The sequence below is a fragment of the Toxorhynchites rutilus genome, chromosome 2 (genome assembly GCF_029784135.1).
Source record: "Toxorhynchites rutilus septentrionalis strain SRP chromosome 2, ASM2978413v1, whole genome shotgun sequence".
In the NCBI taxonomy this organism is placed as follows: Eukaryota; Metazoa; Arthropoda; class Insecta; order Diptera; family Culicidae; genus Toxorhynchites; species Toxorhynchites rutilus.
In genome coordinates, this window is record NC_073745.1 from 83454623 (window position 1) to 83478192 (window position 23570).

At 40.8% G+C, this 23570-nt stretch overlaps 3 protein-coding genes and 1 long non-coding RNA gene across 6 annotated transcripts; 2 read left to right on the top strand and 2 right to left on the bottom strand.

Moving 5' to 3' along the window:
- Positions 1-931: 931 nt before the first annotated feature.
- Positions 932-2290, bottom strand: LOC129771298 (uncharacterized). The gene is made up of 3 exons (XR_008742330.1): positions 2250-2290; positions 2155-2195; positions 932-2043 (listed from the first exon to the last, which is right to left on the bottom strand). It is a non-coding gene; the product is annotated as an uncharacterized LOC129771298 (long non-coding RNA).
- A 6263-nt stretch (positions 2291-8553) lies between these two features.
- Positions 8554-9989, top strand: LOC129767520 (protein Rae1). Of its 2 annotated transcripts, none has more exons than XM_055768511.1 (3): positions 8554-8681; positions 8773-9062; positions 9139-9989. In XM_055768511.1, the coding sequence occupies exons 2-3, from the start codon at positions 8787-8789 to the stop codon at positions 9907-9909; spliced, it is 1047 nt and encodes a 348-aa protein (XP_055624486.1). In that variant the 5' UTR covers positions 8554-8681; positions 8773-8786; the 3' UTR covers positions 9910-9989. The 2 variants fall into 2 exon arrangements, with proteins under 2 accessions (XP_055624486.1, XP_055624485.1); XM_055768510.1 differs by having other exon boundaries at positions 8555-8681; positions 8750-9062.
- Positions 9979-10757, bottom strand: LOC129767522 (NADH dehydrogenase [ubiquinone] 1 beta subcomplex subunit 3). Its single transcript, XM_055768512.1, has 2 exons — positions 10624-10757; positions 9979-10439 (listed from the first exon to the last, which is right to left on the bottom strand). Exon 2 carries the CDS (start codon positions 10408-10410, stop codon positions 10069-10071), a length of 342 nt encoding a protein of 113 aa, XP_055624487.1. The 5' UTR covers positions 10411-10439; positions 10624-10757; the 3' UTR covers positions 9979-10068.
- Positions 10758-19192: 8435 nt separating this feature from the next.
- LOC129768190 (protein downstream neighbor of son homolog) lies at positions 19193-21278 on the top strand. 2 transcript variants are annotated; one of them, XM_055769660.1, is made up of 4 exons: positions 19193-19280; positions 19374-19592; positions 19653-20469; positions 20533-21278. In XM_055769660.1, exons 2-4 carry the CDS (start codon positions 19378-19380, stop codon positions 21229-21231), a joined length of 1731 nt encoding a protein of 576 aa, XP_055625635.1. In that variant the 5' UTR covers positions 19193-19280; positions 19374-19377; the 3' UTR covers positions 21232-21278. The 2 variants fall into 2 exon arrangements, with proteins under 2 accessions (XP_055625635.1, XP_055625634.1); XM_055769659.1 differs by having other exon boundaries at positions 19222-19592.
- Positions 21279-23570: the final 2292 nt, after the last annotated feature.

Consider the following 23570-nt stretch of genomic DNA (forward strand, 5'->3'; position numbering starts at 1 on the left):
CGAGTACTCGAAAAAGTTTCCGTTCCTCTTCCTACTGCATCGCTCTGGTTTGCATTATTTAGAGACGGGGATAGCTGATTAACAGAGTGTCGGTAGCACAGCACGTTTCATTCGTATTTTGTTCTCTCGTGTCCCCATGAACAAAGGAAAAACATATGTTAATAATATTAAATATGTATACATGTAATGAAACATAACATCAACAAAATGCTCACCTCCGAATATCTTCGTCTCCAAAAGAGAAATGGCAATTGCAAAGTGCGCGCTTCACAGATGTTAGGTATGACAAAATAAAACAAGGTTACTAATGGTATGAAGTAACATATACGAATCCTTGGTAAGAACGTTCATTGCGTCTGACACCGGTTTTACGCGATTTTGATAATATTTACAAAAAATATGTATATTTTACCAATGTTTTGGCTACTAAAGATTTGGTAGCTGCTTTTACTAAACTATTTCTCCAGTGTAGAAAAAGTTTTGTTGGTTTGAATTCGGCGCCTGAAAATTGTTTAAATTCAATATACAAATGATTGATACATGGTCCACTCTGTCTGCACATGATATAGAGCCGATTCACCATGGTAAATGCTACATGGTCCGCTCTGACTGCATACTACACTGAGAGGAAAATTTAGTATATATGACCAATGTTTTGGTAAATATTACCAAATTATTCTCTAGTCATTTTCTACCCTACTAATCATTGGTACATCTTACGAAAAAAAATTGGTAGACACAAATGTAAAACAAAACTATGGTTTGTAAGTCCAGTGTTGGCTCAATTTCGGCTTTAGTAATGGCTGATTTGTTGGCCCCCCATTGGTTTAATATAATTTTTATTTAAAATATTTTTAGTTTTATTAATATTCTTATTCTATTCTTATTTTTATAAAATATTGAAAAGCTTTTCCAGCATGCTTTTAGCGAGCGAGTTGGGTATCACAGTACTCAAAAGTGTGCCTTTTCGGACATTTGCGAAATTTTTAAAATAATTGAGCATTTACCTATTTTTACTGGAAATCCCAATGGAAGCTGCATAGTGAAAAAAATCTTCCAGTTCAGTCACATGCGGATTGACCATTGTAGATCAAAATTCGTAGTACTTGTTCTTTAAATTTGATAGAATTCTCCACTCATCCACATGTTAGCTTAGAACCGCTGCACATTGGATGTGATTATTTCGATTTTCCAATACCTCCCCCCTAGAGTTCGATATCAGAAAAAATCTTCTTTACGGTGGAATCTGTCGTGGGCAATACCTTCGAAGAGATCGCAATTTTCTCCAGTGGACTGTTGTTTTCCGATCCTATGCTGATGTCCGAGGGGAACATGCCAGTAGGGGCAGTTGACTCGGTTTGGCGCTAGGCTTTATACGATTTTTTTTTCTGCCATGTCGACGATGGATTTGGATCTCTGCCTCCGCGCTGTCAATACGACCAGAATTAAGGATGTCACTGCTTGATGTGACGCTCCAAATTCGAGCGGAGGTAGCATGTACCGATCCAGTAACGAAGCGCCTTGAAGCAAATTTACCACGCAAACTGACCCTCCCCATCATCCTCAAACGCGGATTTTCTGTTGTTGAGCTCCGTAAAGTCGTGATTTGTGGAGGAAATTGTGTCACAAATGGGACACATATCGCTTTCCCTCCGATCCTTCGATGGAAGGATTAGTGGACTGCTGTCGGTGGTAGTGATGATGATGGTTTTCGCTGGGTGCCGTCGCCAAGTACTGTTGTAGAATTAATGTTGTCGGGACGATGTGTTTGAAATTGTGATACTTTCGCCGTAGCATATCGTTCATCAGCTAGTGGAGTTTTTGCTGTAGACAGTATATGGAATAACACCGACAATCCGCGCTGTTGCTGCTGCTTCCATCCGAGTCAATGTTGTCCGAATCGGTCGCTGTTGATTGCTCAGTGTAAAACGGTTGTTGTTGGTTTCCTTGCTGCTTACGGTACGATTGGCCCAACTGATATCCATCGTTTCCTGGAACAACGAATCGATCGAGAGGCGGTCAATTGCTGCTGTTGGTTGCGATCTTTGGATAATAGAATAAGGGGAAAAAACAAACAATAATCGGATCAATCAATTGTGCACGTCGACATCCGCCGTTTTTGGCCTCTGATGTTTAGTTTATCTAAACACTTACGGCTGCGTGAAACCGTTGTTATGGATTTCTACGATTTTAAGCTGAAAAAGGAAAATATTTAGGTAAAATGAATCATAATAAAACCAAATGTTTACCTCCGTATCGCTTCGCTTCCATTAGAGAAATGGCGGTTGCATACACACAGTTGCCAGAAATGAAATTACTCAAGGTTACAGATGCTATGAAGTAAAATGTACGAATCATTGGTAGGGGTGTACATTGCATCTGAGATTAGTTTAACAAAGTTTTTGTAATATTTACAAAAAAATGTGTACATTTTACAAATGTTTCGACTACTAACATATACCGCTCAGCTTTTGAGACGTGCAGACGTATATTCCCATTGCGCCTATCACAAGTGAAGCATTAACCGTTGATTTTTCTAATACTATACTGTGCCGCGTCGCGTGATCAGTGTTCCGCGATGAGGCGAGAAAACACGTTTCAAATAGACTATTCTCAGTTCGCCGTTAAGCCGTCGGTCGAAAAGCTTGTTGGATTTTGTTCTTCAGTTCTCGGATTGAAGATGGAAGACATCAAACGACTTCAGTGCCACAGAAGTGATGCATGTGCGTTCGTAAAAGTCAGTGAATTGGCGATCGCACAAAAAGTCGTCGATGAACATGACGGAAAGCACGAAGTGGAGTGTGAGGGGAAGAAACACACTCTTCGAATTACGCTGGAAGATGGTAGTGTAGAAGTACGTATTTACGATCTCCCGGAAGATGTATCCGAAAGGAAAGTCGTCGATTTTCTCACTGCGTTCGGTGAAGTAATCTAGATCAGAGAAGTATCGTGGGGCGAAAACAATGAATCCCAAGGTATACCGCTCGGCATTTGGTCCGCTCGTATGCTGGTAAAGCGAAATATAGATTCGTGGGTAACAATCGACGGAGAGCAAGCGTTTGTCGTGTATAAGGGACAGCTTCATTCCTGCCGCCACTGCAAAGAGCAAGCACACACTGGCATATCATGTATCCAGAACAAAAAGCGTATGTACCAGCAAAGCTACGCGAACGTGGCGAAGCAATCTGGACAGACTAATAGGTCAACCTCCAATCAACAACACAAGAAATCAGCTGGTGAGAGACCGACACAAACGAAGAAATCTACCGTTCCACCACTGACATCATCACAAGTGTTTCCGGAACTGCCGAGTGTTACGAACCAGAGTGAACCCTCGGGTTCAAAAACGCACACAAGTGGGCAGCCCGAAAGCACCTCATGTCCAAAACCGAATGCAAACAGCCAGCCTGTAGCCCAATCTCAACGAACCAAATTGCTAGCGCCACCGCAAGCTGTCGTAGCTGTGGACGATTTTTTCAAAAAATTTTTTTTCAATGGTAATGAAACAGATGACTCTACCACATCCAACAGCAGCAAATCGAACCGAGGACGACCGGCTGGTAAAAAACCTCGCCGGGAAGATACCGACGGTGAGAGTTTTGAAGTGATGCTAATCTAAATGGCTCCCACATCGTATAACATTTCGTCCATCAACATCGCTACCATCACGAACCTCACGAAACTGAACGCTTTACGAAACTTCGTCAACAGTCTGAGCCTTGAAATCGTGTGTCTGCAAGAAGTAGAGAACGAGTAGCTCTCTTTGCCTGGCTACGTCGTTTTCTTCAATGTAGACCATACGAAAAGGGGCACAGCTATTGCTCTAAAACAACATATACAAGTTACAAACGTTGAGAGAAGTCTGGACAGCCGACTGATTGCGCTGCGAGTGCAAGACACGACGATCTGCAATGTTTACGCTCCCTCCGGTTCTTCACAACGCGCCGTTCGAGATTTTTTTTTCCACGAAACGCTTCCCTACTACTTTCGTCATAACACCACGAATGTAATCTTGACCGGCGATTTCAATTGCGTGCTTCGAACATGCGATTCAAGCAGCCCGAATGCGAGTCCCGCTCTCAAAGCAGCCGTCCAGCAACTACTGCTGCACGACGTATGGGAGAAACTATGTCCCAGTGATAGTGGTTTCACGTACGTCTGTCGCAACGCCCAGTCGCGCCTAGACCCCATCTATGTCAGCAGCAGTCTGCGCGACCACTTGCGAGCAGCACACACCCATGTCTGCTCGTTCACCGACCACAAAGCGCTCACACTTCGTCTATGTCTTCCCCACCTTGGACAAGAACATGGTCGTGGATTTTGGTCCCTTCGACCATATCTTATGACTAACGAAAACGTTGCGGAATTCCAGTATAAGTGGCAATACTGGACCCGACAACGCAGAAATTACGGCTCTTGGATTGAGTGGTGGCTATGTTTCGCGAAACCCAAAATAAAGCGCTTCTTTAAGTGGAAAAGTCGATCCGTTTTCGATGAATTCCACAGTGAACATCAACGTCTGTACGGCGAACTACGACGTGCATACGACGGATACTACCAGCATCCAGAAATGTTGACCACCATCAACCGACTGAAAGGCGAAATACTAGCGCTCCAAAGGAGATTTTCTCACAATTTCATGAGAATCAACGAAACATACGTGGCGGGAGAACCCATATCGATATTCCAGTTGGGGAAAAGACGGAGAAAGAAAACCATAATCACACAGCTGCAGACAGAGCGGGAGCAAACAATAACAGAGTCGAGATCGATCGAGGACCACATGGTCACCTACATTTCGTCACTATACTCAGAGGAGGCGAGAGAGGCCGATGGGAACAGTTTCATATGTGAACGTGTTATTCCGCCAAACAACGAAGTCTGCATGAGCGACATTACGACAGCAGAAATATGGTCTGCGATAACCGAAAGCGCACCACAAAAATCTCCAGGCTGCGATGGAATACCGAGAGAGTTTTACCATCGCATGTTCGACGTCATCCACCGCGAGCTGAACCTTCTGCTGAACGAGGCGCTCAGCGGAAATATTCCTCCAGCGTTTGTGGAGGGTATCATCGTGCTGGTCAAGAAGAGGGGAGGCGACCATACGGCCCGATCATACCGATCTCACTGCTCAACAGCGATTATAAGCTGTTCTCCCGTATCCTCAAAACTAGGCTGGAGCGGGTGATGAGGGAACACCACGTGCTAAGCGAAGGTCAGAAATGCTCGAACTCAGAGCGGAACATTTTCCAAGCCACTCTTGCTCTGAAAGACCGCATAGCGAGTCTCCGTCATGACCGTCGTGCTGGGAAGCTCACATCTCGACCATGCGTTTGATCGGGTCCGGCATTCTTTTCTCTTCCAAATCATGCGTTCTCTCGGCTTCAACGACGATTTCATCTCTCTACTCTCGCACATCGTCAGTCGATCTGCGTCTCGACTGCTTATCAACGGACATCTCTCACGGTCGTTCGAGATTCAACGATCGGTACGACAGGGGGACCCGTTGTCAATGCACCTCTTCGTACTGTATCTCCATCCACTAGTGTGCAGACTCGAAAGTGTATGCGGGAACGATCTGCTGGTAGCGTATGCGGATGATATCAGCGTGATCGTCACATCGGCAGCGCAAATTGAAGCGATGCATGAACTCTTTACTCGCTTCGAAAATGCTGCTGGGGCAAAATTGAATTTGAGGAAAACTGTTGCTATCGATGTTGGGTTTTGCGAAAACGACATTTTCAACACCCAGTGGCTGCAAACAGCCGATGTAGTCAAAATATTGGGTGTAGTTTTCGCAAACTCGATAAAGCACATGACAACACTAAACTGGAATGCGCTGGTGGTGAAGTTTTCGCAACTAATGTGGCTGCACTCTCTGCGTATGCTGACGCTGCATCAAAAAGAGATCATGCCTCACACGTTCGGTACCTCTAGGATATGGTACCTCGCGTCCATTCTCCCACCGTTGAACGTACATATAGCGAAGATTACATCAACGATGGGAACATTTCTCTGGAGAGGGACTGTTGCCCGCGTCCCGATGATGCTGTTGGCTCGCTGCAAGGAAAAAGGCGGTCTGATGTTACAAAAGAAAATTTGAAAGAGATCGGATCCCTTCCTTATTACAGTTCCTTTCTTTTCCAAACAAATCCTCGACCACAAATTTCAGTAGATCTTCCTGACCTCAAACAAATCCTACAAAACTTATCCCAAATTCCACACCAAATCCTACAAAACCCCTCCGCCGATCAAATCCACAATCATTTCGTCATTCAAACCGAAACACCAAGGGTGGAACGAAATAATCCAGCAGATGACTGGCCACGCACGTGGCGAAATATTGCATCGAAGCATCTTACTTCAGAACAGCGTTCAAAACTGTACTTATGTGTGAACGAGAAAATTGAACATGGAAAATTATTTTTCGTGATGCGGCGTATAGATGACGAAAATTGTACACACTGCGACAGCCGAGTTGCAGAAACAGTAAATCACAAGTTTTGTACATGTGTTCGCGTCCAACTAGCTTGGACGGTACTTCAACAGATGATATCAGGCATCCTAGGCGGATGGAGGAGGCTTGATTTCGAGGAGCTGAAAAAACCTACCCTACCAGGAATTAACAGAAAGAAAACAGTGAAAATTCTTAAACTTTTCATTAATTATATTTGCTTTATCAATGATTCCAATGATCTAATTGATATAGATCAATTGAAGTTTCATCTACATATGCAATTTTGACGAATTAAAATGAAACAAGTAGAGCTACGTCCAGAATGCAAAGAAGAGAGCTGGACTACATACATACAAGGTACAGAACGCCCCAAACCGCGATGAGCGGCAACAATCGACGGCTAAAACTCGGGCACGGAAGCTCTACGAGAAGATGCTGACAAATGGCTGCTGTGTGATGGACGACGAAACGTATATAAAAGCCGATTTTAAGCAAATTCCGGGGTTGGAGTTTTTCACCGGCAAAAGCAAGTTCGATGTGGACGACAAATTTAAGAAGAAGAAAATGTCGAAGTTCGCCTCCAAATATCTCGTTTGGCAGACCATCTGCTCTTGCGGACTGAGGAGTGAGCCTTTCGTGACAAAGGGCACAGTAAATGGCGAGATCTACAAATCTGAGTGCCTCGAGAAGCGCCTTTTGCCGTTCTTGCAGCAGCACGATGAAGCTCCGAAACTGAGAAACTGGTACCGGATGACACTGTAAAGACTTTGATGGAGGGCATCAAGCGAAAATGCGTTCAATTTTACACTCAAGGCTCCATAGAATAACTTTTCTTTTGATTTTTGAAGTAAATATATGTATAAAACTACCCTAAAATTTTGGTTTGATTCGAAACATTATAGGAAAATTTACATGACATTTTCGGTGTCGCAATAATTTCGTGTTCGCCCCTTAGTTGCTTGGTAAAAGCTCATGATACAGATTTTCTTTCAGTCCCACCAGACCCAGCCATTACTTCCTTCAGGCAAAAACCTGCTTCGGAGTTCTTTTCACTTGTCAAGATTTTTTTGCCATTTCAATTTTGTCAATGATTTGCCATTCACATTTTGCTACAAATATGTATATTCGTTGCGTTTATGAAACGATTCGCAAATTGAAATACGATCCTTCAATTGTTTTGCGATTTGAAAAAAAATCCGATTGGGTTCCGGAATATGGGTTAGTATGTAGTCCATACAATGTAGCGTTTTTCGTGATGTTTCGTTTCTCATGAACGGTGGTTTTAGACATCTGTAGCAAATCTACTAATTTGTGTCGTGTATCGAGAATTAGGGCCCTATATAGAAATCGAGGCGATAAGAATTTTGCTCGTTAGCTCTATTATACTATTATAGAAATCGAGCAATTCGATAGCACCGAGCGATTGATAGCTATCGATGCAAGTGTTAGAACTTTTCGAGTAGTTTGGTTTGCTTTTTTGCATATCTTCAGAGAATTATTTTGTTTTGGTTTGCGTCCCTAATATTTTCCTTTGGGAAACATTTCAAAAACGCTTAAATATATGCAATTTTCAACACATGTTCGTTTGTTTTAATCAGTATTTGTTTTACGGTGCTGCCAAAATAGTCTATACAAGGTAAGTGTTCAATTCAGCATCATTTTTATTAATCATGTTATAATTTACAATGCAGAACTTACTTCCAGCGCATATTTCAGTGGCTGAAAATGAGTGGACAGACAAATCACCACCAGTGTATTGTCTGAGACCTATTGTATTGTGCCTGAGACCTGAGATGAGTATTGTCACTGAGAGCATCAATGCGTCTTAGTTCAGAATGGCAGAAAGTAAATGTTTCTTCTACGATACACATAACTTCATAAGTAAATTTTATCATATTCTTTGAATTACTATCAACCGAATTTCCTACTAAACTTCCTTTGATTTGCTAGCTGCATTTACTTATGTTTTCCTTCAATGCGATCAGCTAGATGTCCAATTAGAAGCAACTCACTGTACCAAATTTCCATATATCTGCAATCCTACCCCTTACCGTTGCGAACTACGATTTTTTTACATTCCATTAACTTTTTACACACCGTTTAGATACTGTCAAACTGTTGTGCCATCAAAACAAAACCCGACCGCAAATTTTTCGCAGAGTGCGTCTTAACGATTTTAATTTTTTTCTGAGCGCTTTCTTGTTGTTTCTAATTTTACCATGTAAGTACTCGTGCTTTTTAGCATACAACTCGTTAATTGTGTGCTGTGTCGGTCCGACCATTCAACAGATTTCGGGACTTTCTCCCCTCAGATACGCAGATCGATATGTTTGGCGCAACTACGGCCCCCCAAAATCCGATGAAGGATTTCGAGGTGACCTCCCCGCCGGACGATACCGTTTCGGCGATGGAATTCAGTCCGGCTACGCTGCAGCAGAATTTTCTAATCGCCGGCAGCTGGGATTGTAGCGTGCGCTGCTGGGAGGTGGAACAGAGTGGTAAAACGGTGGGAAAATCGATTAAAACCATGGGTGGCCCGGTGCTGGATGTTTGCTGGGCAGACGACGGGAGCAAGGTTTTCATCGCGTCCGCTGATAAGCAGGTTAGTGTTTCTTAGTTGTTTTTTTCTTGTACCGTTTTCGCTATTTATGCACGAATATAATATCGAATTTTGAAAGGTGAAATGCTGGGATCTAGCTTCCGATCAGATTGTCCAAGTGGCCCAGCATGAGGCTCCCATCAAAACATGCCACTGGGTCAAGGGAACCAATTACACTTGTCTGATGACGGGCTCGTGGGATAAGACGCTTAAATTCTGGGACACCCGGACGCCACAGCCCATGATGTCGATTCAGCTCCCAGAGCGATGCTATTGCGCTGATGTGGACTATCCGATGGCCGTCGTTGGAACGGCTGGCCGACATGTGTTGATATACTCACTGGAAAACAAACCAACCCAATTTAAGCAACAGGAAAGTCCGCTCAAATATCAGCACCGAACCGTTTCAATTTTCCGCGATAAGAAAAAGTCCCCAACAGGATATGCGCTGGGTTCGATTGAGGGTCGTGTGGCAATTCAGTACGTCAATCCACTCAATCCGAAGGATAATTTCACCTTCAAATGCCACCGTTCGAATGGTGCCACTGGATATCAGGATATATACGCAGTGAATGACATTGCTTTCCACCCGGTGCATGGAACACTCGCAACCGTTGGATCGGATGGAACATTCAGCTTCTGGGATAAAGATGCCCGGACAAAGCTAAAATCTTCGGATCCGATGGATCAATCTATCACCAAGTGTTGCTTCAACGCAAATGGACAGATCTTCGCATATACCGTTGGATATGATTGGTCGAAAGGACACGAATACAACAATCCCCAAAAGAAAACATACATTTTCCTGCGATCCTGCTACGAAGAGTTGAAACCACGGGCCACCAACTAAGTTTCCAAAATACTTGATCCCGGATAGTAACTACCACCACAAGTATATAACCAATAAAAACAATTTAAACACTGTTTAGCGCATAACGTTCTCCCAGATTTATTCCGGATAATTCAAAAGAAAACCTTCTCTACTTCCTCACAACAATCGATCAACTCTCTAGTGGTGACCACCATGCTTGTCCCCCTCGCTATGTCCATTGTGGGATGGATGAGCATGATAATCAATTCCCAGGGCATATTCGAGACCGATGGTAGCGACGAAGGCAGCGAATCCCAGCGGGAAACCCTTAAATAAAAACGTAACCAATCGGGTGCGATGGGTCGAGAACTGCTGCACGTTGTAGCGCCACACTTCGTTCCTCAGCCAGGGATCCTTAAGGCCACGGCGAGCGAGAGCCCGCTCGACTTCCACCAGCTCGGGAGCATCCGACACTTTGTAGATCGACGCGTCCGGTACTTTGTACGGGGGACCGTGGTGGTGATGGTCGTGTCCGCCCATGGTACTGTTCCGCTGATGGCAGTGATTCTCTGGAGAGGAGCAGAGAACGAAGAAAGATGTAAACAAAAACATACGTTCAAGGATTACATAATTTGATCATTTTAAAATAACTGCTTGTTGTGCAAAACACCATGATACAGGTAATATCGTATTATTTTACAGATTGGATAAATCAAATATATAAGAACTTGCGTAATAATAAAGAATACGCACAATATCAAGTTTCTAAACAATTTTCTAACAGCGATTCGCTAAGGTAAATTTTCTGAAAGACGAATAGCACAAATTTGACAGCAATATCAAATATCTCCGTGACTTATTGAGGGATAGAAAAGCAGAATAATTTTGAACTCGTGTGGAACCAAGTCATTGTAGTAAGGTGGAACGATATCATGTTGAGCTGTCGGTGGTTCGGTTTGATTCAGCTAATTTTTAGCCGGAATGACTGTTTCTGTGCCACTTTTTCCCGTCCATGAGTAAGGGAAGAGCTGTAATGCATGCAATGCAGACCATGAAACTGATTGCGCTCCCTTTCTGGAATAATAATTTGTTTGTATTGATTAAATTATTCATTGAATGGAACGATTTCCAGACCATTTCATTCATTCGTCGTAGACATCCAAAATATGTGAGCGGTGTAGGCGATCTGTTCATCTATGGCTTTCCAACAGCCCGTAGTTATTGTCGTTCTGGCAGCACGGTCTGGATGCCGTCAATTTCTTTTTGTTTCGCAATCTTCATCATTCCGATAGAAACGCTTCGAGGAACGTGTGTTCATCCAATGTGTATACTTTAAATAATACTTTAAATAAAAGCTAATAAACGTATGTAATTCGCGGAGTGTACTGTTATATTGGCACACAAGCGGAAGAATTGTAAAACGGTCATTGGGCCCTATTATAAAAATCGAATCGAGGATTCGATACAATCACTATCACTATCACACCGAATAAAATCTGGAATTATAGAAATCGAGGAAAACTCCTCGATTCGTTAGCAAGGTCGAATGTCCGCGGTTGTGATGAAATATTTTGAAACAAGTTTAAAATGTTCCACGAAGCGCTATAGTAAGGATGCTAAATCTTTTTTTGAGGCATCTGCTATGAAAATGTATTTCTAAAAATGTTAATATGGTTATGTTTTGGAGTAAATTGATATTCCCTCAAAGAATAAAGCTTATTGTTGTTATTCATGTAATGCAACATGAAATTCTCTTTTAGCGTCGATTTCTTGTTGTAGCGGCGTCAATAGCTTTATTGTATTGGGGTCACCACCTGTTGCTCTAAATTCTCGTTTGTTGTGTGTTGTGTGTTGTGTGTCTTTTTTTTACCCCTCCCCTTATGTCAATCCTCTAATCCTGCCTCCACAAAAACCTCGAGCAATGTCTACATTCGCTTTCATTGGTTCAACGAGTCGTTCAAACTGGTGGTGATTTGGTTTTTTTTCTTCCGCCACTCATTTTCAGCCACTGAAATATGCGCTGGAATAAATACTGCATTGTAAATCATAACATGATTAATATAAATATAGCTGGATTGAACACTTACCTTGTATAGTCTATTCTGGCAGCACAGTAAAACAAATATTGATCAAAACAAACAAACATGTGTTCAAAATTGCATATATTTAAGCGTTTCTGAAATGTTTCCTAAAGGAAAATATCAGCGACGTAAACCAAAACAAAATAATTCTCTGAAGATATGCAACAATTGAACCAAACAACTCAAAAAGTTTTGACACTTGCATCGTAGCTATCACTCGCTCGGTCCTATCGATTTGCTCGATTTCTATAATAGTAAAATAGAGCTTACGAGCAAAATTCTTATCGCCTCGATTTCTATAATAGGGCCCATTGTGTTTCTTTTTACTTCTCGAACAGCGAATTTGCTGGGTTTGATTTCAAGATGTGCCATCCGCTCATGAGCTGTTCATTCGAATCGCTTCATCATAGGGAGTGGATTCGGATAGGTTCGCAATAAAAAAAAAGACGGGTGGGTAATGTCGGGGACATAACCGGAGTGATGTAGGACTATACAAAGGGGACAGCTTTTGTTAAATATATATTTTAAATATATTGTTTTATTTTCTTCTCCTTCCTATCTACCTGAAAAATGGATTAGTTTACTGTTTACTCTTTATGAATATGTTGATGGTTCTGAAAAGAACCTTTGGTGTTGTGTTTTTGTTATCACTCGATATTCCCATCTTGTTCGGTTAAACCTTCCTGTTTAGCTATTGCGTTTGCCACTCGCCACTGCTTTCACAGTTGGAAAATTTCTTCCCATCCATCTTGTGACATGTTGTTCAGTAAATTACATTTAATGCGACGTGCCGGAGAAACACTTTTCCACTCACTGAAACTAATTGTTGCCTTGATGAGCGCCGAACCGAAGCTGCTCTGTTCTTGATGCGGGTTTTCTGATTGTCGTGAGCAGCTTTGCAAGCCAACTCGAGCACTCCGACGGCCGAAACTCTATAATCGCTGTTAGGTATACTGGTGCTTCGGCACCAATCCGTTCGGCCTAGTTACCCTTGCGGAGCAATCAGTGAATGCGACCAACAGTGAACTGGAGACCTGCACGGTTCGAGTGAGACTTTGCCTTTCCCTTAACTTGTCCTCCTTTGTTACGTCCACGATGCCGATGCCGTACAACCACACGGGTTTACGGTTCGAAAGAAAATTTGGGGTCCGCGTGTTTTATACTCTAGCGGTACACACTCACAGGATAGAGACAAATCGGCAGACTCAGCCAGAGGGACGAGTCCAACGAGACGAACGAATGAGCGTTAAAAGGGAGCGATGGCAAAAAAATACATTCATTACGATTTGTTCGCTCGTTGGATTCACATGCAGGCTAAAAAGGGTCCTTTTCAGGATCACAAAATTATCTTCAATCTAAAGAGTTTATTGTTTTGTTATCACTCGATATCCCCATCTTGTTCGGCTAAACCTTCCTGTTTAGCGATTTGTTGCCACTCGCCACAGCTTTCACAGTTGGAAAATTTCTTCCCATCCAGCTTTGTGACATGTTGTACAGTAAATTACATTCAATGCGACGTGCCGAAGCGCCACTCAGTGTCGCATTGAAGGCGATTTTAACCTGTAATTGAACATTTGCGATGACAGTGGTACAGTGTCGACTTTCAATGTAGGGTCATAATTTGGATCTCTATGTTTACAAAAATGTCCAACTAAATAAGTCGCATTACATGTCCGTCCAATTAGCTAAATGTCGAACTAATTGATAATTACTGTACTTTCAATCTGGAAACAATTTAAGAATTGGTGAAAATTGAATAATCAGGAAAGTCCCCAACTATCAATAAGCTCAGAACAACTGCCAAATTCACATACTCATCAGATCCTGGCAAACAAATTATGAAAAAATCAATTTGTGTTTTATTATTATTTTGGATAATGTTTTAGAAAGCATTGAACTGTATTTCATAAACTCTTTTTCGCCACCAAAGCAGTTTGTATAAAGAACAAACTTTTTTCTTCTGCTACCTGGTGCCGTTTTGCGATTGCGCTTGCCACTCGCTGCAACTGCCTGTTGTCTTGATGTCCACCGAACCGAATGTGTTCTGTTCCGAATGCGGGATTTCTTATCGTCGCGAGCAGCTTTGCCAACTAACTCGATCACTTCGGCGACCGAAACTATATAACGCCGGCTAGGTGGACTGGTGCACTGGTACTAACGCGCTCGGCCTAGCTACCCTTGCGGGGAACTCCAGATCAACACGGTTCGAGCCGGATTTTGCCTTTCCCTTCACTTTTCCTCCTTTACCATGTCCAGACATGGCTGCTTGGGTTGGTTTGTTGATGTGTTGTGATGCGAACCGATGTGGTGTACGGTTTGAATGAGAATGATCGTTACGGAAGGAAGAAAGGTATTGTATTATAGAGACTTTAAACTTTTGCAGTTCATTCGTCTCTAGCCTTGAGAAAGGCCCTTTGAAAACTCTACTCTACTCTACTCCAGCGCTACCACCACCGCCCTCTTACCTTGAGAAAGGCACTCGATCCCTCGCCGTCCAGCTCGTCCAGCAACGATGTTGTCCAGTCGGTGTCCACACAAAGAATGATCGTGTAGCGCCCGAGCGGTCCAAGGCACTTTCTTTAGGAAATAAATACAACTTTTTTCTCCAAGCTGTGAGTTCCGACTCTCCTATATTTGATCCATTTTCTTTTAACGAAGCATTCCTAATCTTAATTTCTACCGACTGAACTCCAGAGGCGGAGCTTGTTCATTCTTACCTTCTCTCTGTTTATCCTTCTAACGCTCTATCTCCATTCCTTCTCTTCCTCCTTACATTCATATTGGAAAATCCTTGGTTGGATTTTCCCCTATCTCTTTCCCGTTAAAATCATAAATTCTTATCGAAAATATTTACACGACCCGCCATAAAGATCGTTCGGGGAGATGTATTTATTTAGGCTGGGTATACAAAACCCGCCTGTTTTATTGGTCGCTGCAATCGTTACGGCAGCGGAGCGGGGATTTTTAAGCTGACTGGCTGACTCGAGAATTACGCATGTGTGAGACTGCGACCAATGTTTCGTTCATTTTTTTCTTTTTCCTTTCCAATCGTGCTTCATTCTATTTCGCTGCTGCTCTGGTTGCCCGTTTTGGTCGGTACGATTTGAGGAGCACAAAATGGACCAATCAAAAATGAGCACATAGAGCATTTGGACAATGCTTGATATTTCACAATTATTCAATTATTTATCTCAAGAAAAATGAAATGTTATTCGTTATGATAGATGCGTAGATATATTTCCTATCAATTGATGCAAAAACCTTTGCGATCTATTGAGAAATACTCGAGTTATAAGCGTTCCAAATCTTGCATTTTTTCCTACTTGTTCAGTGCCTAGATTTCCATTTCACCCCCTATATCTTCCGGTTAGACGTAGTCCTACGTCAAAAAACACACAGCTCATCAGATCATTACGGAGCTGTTGAGCTGAAGAGCTGCATAGCTGTAAAGCGCAAAAGTTTTTTTTCGTGTGTCCTTCTTGGTTCTTTAGCTTTAGCAGAGATGCCAGATAGGAAATGGTTTTAGTTTTGAAGATATTCAATCGTTCGTTACTTCATTTTCATTTTCTTATATCGCCACACAAAATACTAAACATTATTATATGCTTATAAATAAAATGATTATATTATATTGTTATTTAAACATGACACATAAATTTATTTCCGCGTGCTGAATCAAAAAAATTCAGAAAACCATCCGGCATAAATACTGATGATTGATAATGGTCTTTTTGTTACCTTTGTCATCGCGAATAATTATTTCTCATTGCGCCTATTAGTGGATTTATTTTTCTATCCTAGAATGCAAAAATATTTCTTGACAGTTTTATCAAAAAACCTTGTCTTGGGCAATATTTCTGTAGTCATTTCATTTGGCTACTGCTGGTTCTTATGTTGTTAAAGTTCAGCGTATTCTAAGCATTTTCTACGTTGGATTTTAGCATTCAGTATTTGTTGTACAGGAAAACCTGTTTTTGTGCGGTATATAAAAAATCAGCATATTTGACGAAGTTATCGTTAATTTTGGTTTTTTCGTTGATTTATATGCATTTCAGTGCGAAAAAAACATATTTGCGTCTAAGTTATCCGCTTTTTCAATCATTCCCATCCTTCCATCAAATGCTCTAAGTTGCGCATGACATGATTCCTAACAGCAACATGTTTCGACATGCAACTGAAAGCACAACACAGCCACGCGCAACAAAAAAGGCAAACTATCCCATCGAAAGCAAGGAATCAAAAGGAAATCGTACGGTGAATGGCGCGGATTTGAGTTATTTTCTTGGGGAAACTTGGGGCATATACATAAATTCAAGACCCATTTGGATGATATATGATGCATATAAGTGGCATATACACGCAAATGTGGAGGCGATATACGTATATGTCATATTTTATACTCATATAAAGCCGTATATAACGATATACGATGCTTTTCACACTGACATGCGATTTGACCTGGCAATGCTATATAAAATGAATAGAATGTGCGTATATAATACTGCATATCGCAATACTTGGATGATCGTTATACCGATTGTGGGAGATAAAAAGAAGATAATTAAATGAATAAAAATCAGATAATAAAAGTGATAAACACATATAAATTACGCGACCAAATGTGGTACATATATTTGCATGTTTCGTCTATTCTGAATCGTTGAAATTTGGGTTCTCCATAAATGAGAAGGGATGTGAGAGCATTAAGAGAGAGGAAAATAGTTATGAGAGCGTAAGAGATACGCATCGGTATGTCTTCATGTTCTGACTGAAGATCAGGACGATTATTCTCTTGAGTAATATTGAAGCAGATGGTCGCAAGAGTACGTGAACAGTGAATTGCAACGGGAAAAAGGAGTCAAGACATCGATATACTACTTAATCCATCAATTATATAGAAAGTCGTGTATTTGCATTTTATTTGATTTCGGATACGCATGATGGATTCGTTGATTGATATTTTATACGATTGTAATTTGATACAAATTTCTATGCGATCTGGCATGTGCAAAAGTTATACGATTTTATGCTTGCTGAGTACCCGGAGTGCGGTTTTATAAAAAAATTGCGTCATTTGTTGTTACTTGTGTCATTTTGTATTGGTAGTACTTAGTTGAGATAACTATGCCGGATAATACGCCTTGAATGAATTCTGGAATTGCAAGCTCCAGAATACGCGTGACCACGGTGATCAGAGAACATATGTGATTTGAATTTCTATGAACCAAACATACAAAAGTATTGCCCAATTAGAAGTTTTTTGACCAGCCCAACATTCTTCTTGTTTTAAAAATTTCTAACTTACGATTTAACAATGTTAAAGCTGAAAAACATTGAATATCAAAATAATTGTATTTATAAAGTTAAAATGTACTATCAGATTATACTAAATTTGCATTTAATTTAATACTTTGAAATACAGCCATTCCATGCCATACCGATATAGTGGTTCTCAGATTTCCATTAAAAGTGATAGTTTTGTTCTTTATCGCAAAATATTAAACCCGTTTTTTTTATTTTTTCGTTAGGGTGACCATTTCCATTTTAGGGTGGCACAAAAAATCAGTTTTTTCCACTTTTTCCCAAAAATGACTTTTTGCAAAAATTCATAACATTTGAGCCACTGAACCGATTGAGATGATCGACATATAAAATTACATATAAATATTGAACTTGCATTAAAATTGGATTTTATTTTCGAAATTGTTTATTGTAGTCGTTTTTTATTGTTTTCATGGTCTTGGTACCAAAGGCGCTATATATTTATATATTTTTTTCTAGAAAGCAGAAAGAATTTTCTACATAAAATATATCTAAATCAAAGATTTGTTTTTTTAGTTATTTTTTTTTCAAAGTTAAAAAGTTAATTAAGTTATGTAAAAAATCCTCAGCTTTCTAGAGAAAATATTAAAAAATATAGCGCTCTTAGTCCCGAGACCATGAAAACCATAAAAAGCAAATATGATCAAAAATAACGGAACAAAATTTAAGTTTTCTGAAACTGACGGAAATTTAAATACAAACATTTCTTGAATTTTCGATACCTTCGTCTCTCAGTTGCGTGTAGCGGAGACCTAACGTCACAAAGTAATAAGGAATTTCTGCACAAGAATAATCTTTGTTGGGTGAAATTCGGTTTCGGTCAAAAACGTAAATAAACAAAACCCGAGTCATGAAAACTTTTTCTCCTTTGATCTGAGAAATGTTTGCCTGCATGAGAAATAAAGCATGGGGAAAAAAATGCAAGAAATTTTGCACTTGAAAACTAAGTTTGATTGACTCCACACCACCCAAGTTGACTATAGTAATATGAATTTAGTGTATTGAACTACAAAAAAATGCTTTAAAAAATGAAACACTGAAAAAAAAATTAAAATGAAAAAATAAATTGCGCGCATTCTGCTATTTTAGTATCAACACCATAAACACCATTCACTACTTTAGCGGTCTGGCTTTCATTTTCGCTTTTTAAAAGAAAAAGTGTAAATTGTACCGAATTTCGACTTCAATTTTTAAAATTTACAACTAAATGAAACAAACAAAAATCGTAAAAAAAAAATTTTTTTTTGTAAAATTTCACCTTTACAATGAGCATAAACTTGAAATTGTATGATCGATATTACTCGAAATATTGATGACTAAAACCAGCTTCTTTTTCCACATCCTAATATAATCTAGACTTTTATTTTCATTCATTAGAACAACGCAAAATACACAAATTACAATTACACGAACTACAACATTTATTTCATTCAAAAAAAAAACATCAGTAACGATAGAATATACTTAAAAACATACTTCGGCCAACGATTGAGAAAAAGCATCAAATCATAGCAGCTAGGTATAATTTTGAATACAAATTTTGAAAGTTTGAATAAACTGAATTTTGCGTAACTTCGTCTCTCGGTTACATGTAGCAGGAATCTAACGTCACGAAGATTTCTGCAGATAAACTTTCTTGAGTGAAATTTTGTCTCGATCAAAAAATTAAATAAACAAAGCAAGAAAAATGCTCTTCTTATAGGAGAAACTTTTGACAGCATGGGGAAAAAAGGCGCAAAAAAACTGTTTTTCAAGCTAAATGCACTTGAAAAATAAATGTTAATGTCTCCGCATGACCTAGGTTTGTTTTAAATTACTTCGATTTTGTGAAATTAAAAAGTTACAGAGCGAGTTTAATAAAATTGGCATTTGACACTATTTCTTACTGTATGCATTGTACTTCCTTTTAGTGTGTAAAGTTGAAAACATAAACATAAATAGTGGCGCGAATCTTGCCTTTCTTCCCGTACTGACATCAGTAAAGCCTCCATGCAGGAGGTGGTAACAGTAAATAATGCACAATTACTTAGTTGTCTTTTGTGTTGCAGTGTAAATGCACATATTTTAAGGTTTATTTATAATATTCTTTTCCGCAAAAAGCACAATGAATCCAAACACGGGTGGAGCTCCTCCCGACTCGAATCAGTGGAAAAGACCCGACGAAATATTGCGGCTACGGAAGCTCAAACAAAAGCAAAAAGCTCTGCAGGCTCGTATCCAGAGACCATCCAGGGCGTGCGCCTCTGGGGCCAACTCCACCGTTGCTGAACAAGTAGAACCATGCGTTGAAAACCAGAAGCGGAAAAATCCCTTCTCAAAGTAAGTGTTTGCTGGTTTGCAATTGAATAGATTGGTACATGAATTTTCGTCAACTTATAGAAAAGAAAGTACTGCCAAGAAACAAAAGCCACTGGGGCCAGAAGAGGTGAATGAAGATAGCATTTTCAAGCTACTAAGTGAAACCACTTCGAAGCAAGTTCCGGCTATAGAAGCTCCAGTAATCGAGAATCTTCCGGAACCTCGATTTCTCATAGATCACCAGCAGTGTTTATTTCAACCACAAGATCCCCAAGAACCTGTGCCCAAACCAAGCAAGTGGTTCCCTATACACTGGAGTATTAAAAGTCGCTTACGGATCGTGTGTAAGTCAGTGCTTCCGGGTAACAATTTGCGAACCAATCAGGAAGCAAGCGGTCTGACGTCGTTCGTTCGTTGCATCGGAGTAAAGGATTCATCTGCCGGGCTAGACATTTCGCCTGGAGCGAGGTTTTATCAGAGCACACTCTACTGGCAGCATCCGCATCTTCCCTGGCTAAAGTTATTCCCGCGAAACTCCAAGGGCAACAATGGGATGGTCCTCGGTGAGCCGGAACGGGTTGCCCTCGGGAAGGAATGGGCGATCAGCTTCCGGAATCTTTTCCAGCTGGTTCGTGCCCGCCAGTGTCCGTACTTTTACGTCTGTGCGAACAGTTTTACGGTTCTGTTCCGTGCAGCCGGCATTGGCGGTCGAGTTGAAACGCACGCATTGCTTACGCCTACTTCACGCGGCATGCGAGCGGCTTTGAAGCAGGAGGACATCGAGTTTGTTATGCCTCTTAAGAAAGGGCAAGATAAGCCGGATTTGAATCGATCGGCAGAATCGGGCATCGGAGTTCACAACGGTAGCTTCTCGAATTCTTCCGAAGGTGCAATGACCGTAAGATGTGTTGGATTGTGTTCGAAAAAACAATTTAAATTTATTCCAATGTTCTATTCGCAGGCTTCTCAGGTTGACAATTGCTCAGAAAAGGATGATGATGACGACGACGAAGATGTGGAAGAGGAGAAGTGGTTGGAGAGTCTAGGGGTAGAAGCTGAGGAAATAAAAAAAATTAACTATCACCAGACGAGAAAACAGCAAAACCGCGAATGCGATGAAGATTACAGCGAGCTGTCCACAGTACTTATTGAAGGGATTGAATGCCAGGCTTTCTTCAATTTTCTTCTGAACGCCAAAAGTACAACGACCAGGGTGGGCCGCCTAGCTGGAGTTCCACCGACTTTATTGGCCCCGACGGCGTTCGTTGGTGCTACGCTGCAAACGCTCACTACCCGGTCCAGCAAGATCCGGATGGATGGTGAAGATTACCACAGCACGGAACTGCAGGGCGTTATATTGCCCCATGTGTTACCCTATCTCTGTGATTTGCTGACGGAAGCGAAGGACAATTTCAGTGCCACGCTGGTGAGTGTCCCCAACACTACGGCGTTTTGTAAAGTCTCCCAGAAACTCATTGACGATGCCGACAAGGAGAACGAAGCGACTGCGATTGGAGATCAGGTTCTTTGGAAGGAGAATCTGTCGGATAGTGGAATTTCCGATTATATCCTCGAAACCATGTGCCGAGCGAGCAAAGATTCGGTATGTGATGTTGAGCGAATCGTTTACAATAAGGAGGAAGGATATACGTGGAGTTGATCTGTAAATTGGGACTATCGTTAATAAATTGTACATTGTTTATAAAATATTCATATTGGGTCATTTTTGAACGATTTTTTTTAATTTTTTCGTATTTCTTTCGCCCTAACGGTTCTTTTATGTAGTGCGTTATCCGTGGAGGAGTGAAATGCACAAATAAATCGCAGCCAGCGAGAGGAGGGATATTTTCACAGCAAGCACTGTGATCTTTGACTTTAAGAACCATCTTCGACGGTGTGCAGAAGGATGGCGTATGAGGGCGAAGGATGAACCACGAGCCAGAAAGTGATCAAAGCTGGAAGCAGTCTTCCGTGTTTCACAAAAAACACTGCGTCCGGGATAAACATGTCCACGCTGCTGTTCGCAATTTTGTGTTTGAATACAAACATGATTTTTTCGTACCTATGTTTGAAAATGTGACATGTTTGTATTCGTTGTATGTTTGGACATACGATGTTTAATCCCAATGTTTCACATGATGTTCGAACATGGTGTACAGTTTCTCTTGCAATTTCACCCCAAGCACCGGCAGTGCGTAGAGTAGAAGAAGCGAATCGGACACCACACCACCACCACTCAACGCGTGGTGTGTTGGTATGTGGACATGGAGAAAATGCTTTTCTATCATGACAATGGATACTTCGTCTAAAATATTGGGCAAATTAAATAAACCTCTTTATCTGTTCTGAACAAAATAAACGTCGATTGATATCAGAGTTTTTCACAATTGATATCATTATTTAGTGCACGCAACAATTTATATATTGAATTCATGTAACATTCGCTATTATTAGCTATTTGAAGAAGTACTAAAATTGAATAGAGCGTGGCGGAGATGTTTAGTTAACCACAACAAATTTTGATTACAATATTTCTATAACTTCAATCGAATATAAGGTACCACAATTATTCAGCAGTGACATGTTAGGCGTGACGCTAATCACTCGACCACGGAGCAACCATTTTGGCTGGATCTTTGAATACAAATGGCCAATACTGCTTGTTCGCGACGAACGCGACCCGAGCTATAAAACGAGCGAAGAAGAGGAGAAGAAAGGATGATGCAATCGCATGCACACATAGCATATGCAGTGAAGTGTAAGTGTAGCTTTTAGTTTTTTCCTTCAATCAGTTTGTGATAACATCGAAAAATTAATAGTTTGTGTTAGCCGCTGAAATTTCTCTGCTGGTTCTGCTATGTGCCGCTGAAGGATGCATATAAGACTAATTTTTGGGTATTTATTTTTTTGGTCAGCATTTGTACGACGTCGCCCGCTGTGCAGTCGGTTCCCCAGACTTTAATTGCCCACATGCACGCAAAAAAAATCTCATAGAAAGCTTTTTTCTATTCAGAGAATGTTTCTCTGCACGAATCCAAGGATTATTTAATCAGACTTGCAAAATATGTATGAACTCATGGCCTCTCAGCTCATGTAATTTTTGTAATGCGAATTAAATTTCAAGTTCGTTTCTGTGAAAAAGTATTCTACGAAGAAATGCTTTGGGATGAATAATTTCTTTCCGTGTATGAAAACGAAACGAAACGAAAGCAATGAATACTGCGACATCGGGTGATATGTTTGTACATGATGTTCTTGAATTATAAACATCGAGTTTGTTTTCACATGTCTATGTTTGTGTATCATTGTTCGTGTTGGGGATAGACACTCAACACTAGCGAGAATCATGTTCGAATTCAAACAAAAACATGGAGTTTTCACATTGCGTGGACATGTGTAAGTGTTTTCCAGAAGACTGGCTGGAAGAATACGCTGGGTGTTATAATGATGTTTTATATTTGATTCAGTGTATCATTCACACCCTGTTTGTTTACCTTGTCACACACACATACATGCATTATCGTAGGCAAGACGCGAGATGGAAAATGAAAGGTGGGAAGATTTTTTAAATCTGTGACGTCACAGATTTTGTTTATGTATGTTACTTTTCTTATAATAGTCCACTACATAGGAAAAGTGTTGTTATTAAAAGTAAAAATTGACGGCGCCAGTGGTTGTATGGTTAGCGTAACAGCCTCACAATCCGATCGGCCTGGGTTCAATCCCAGCTGGCGTCGTTGGGATTTTCTGAGGCGAAAAATCTCTGGTTACGTCTTCCTTCGGAGCGGAAGTAAAAGAAGTTGGCCCGGCTCATGAGTTGTTGAGTCTGATAGGTAGGAACAGGTGGAGTCGCCTCCCTGATGTCGGTGATTGGCACTAAAAGTGGTGGAAATAGGCCGACGAAAAATAAGCGAAGATAAAAAAAAAAAAAAAAAAAGGAGGTTCTCAAATGGGGATCAACACTAGGGTAGGAGCCTACCTGTTGGTCTCAAATGTTCC

Coding starts and splice junctions, on each gene's coding strand:
- LOC129767520 (XM_055768511.1), top strand. CDS start 8,787: ATGTTTGGCGCAACTACGGCCCCCCAAAATCCGATGAAGGATTTCGAG. Junction 9,063..9,138: donor TCGCGTCCGCTGATAAGCAG/GTTAGTGTTTCT, acceptor GAATTTTGAAAG/GTGAAATGCTGGGATCTAGC.
- LOC129767522 (XM_055768512.1), bottom strand. CDS start 10,410: ATGGGCGGACACGACCATCACCACCACGGTCCCCCGTACAAAGTACCG.
- LOC129768190 (XM_055769660.1), top strand. CDS start 19,378: ATGAATCCAAACACGGGTGGAGCTCCTCCCGACTCGAATCAGTGGAAA. Junction 19,593..19,652: donor CGGAAAAATCCCTTCTCAAA/GTAAGTGTTTGC, acceptor GTCAACTTATAG/AAAAGAAAGTACTGCCAAGA. Junction 20,470..20,532: donor CTTCCGAAGGTGCAATGACC/GTAAGATGTGTT, acceptor TTCTATTCGCAG/GCTTCTCAGGTTGACAATTG.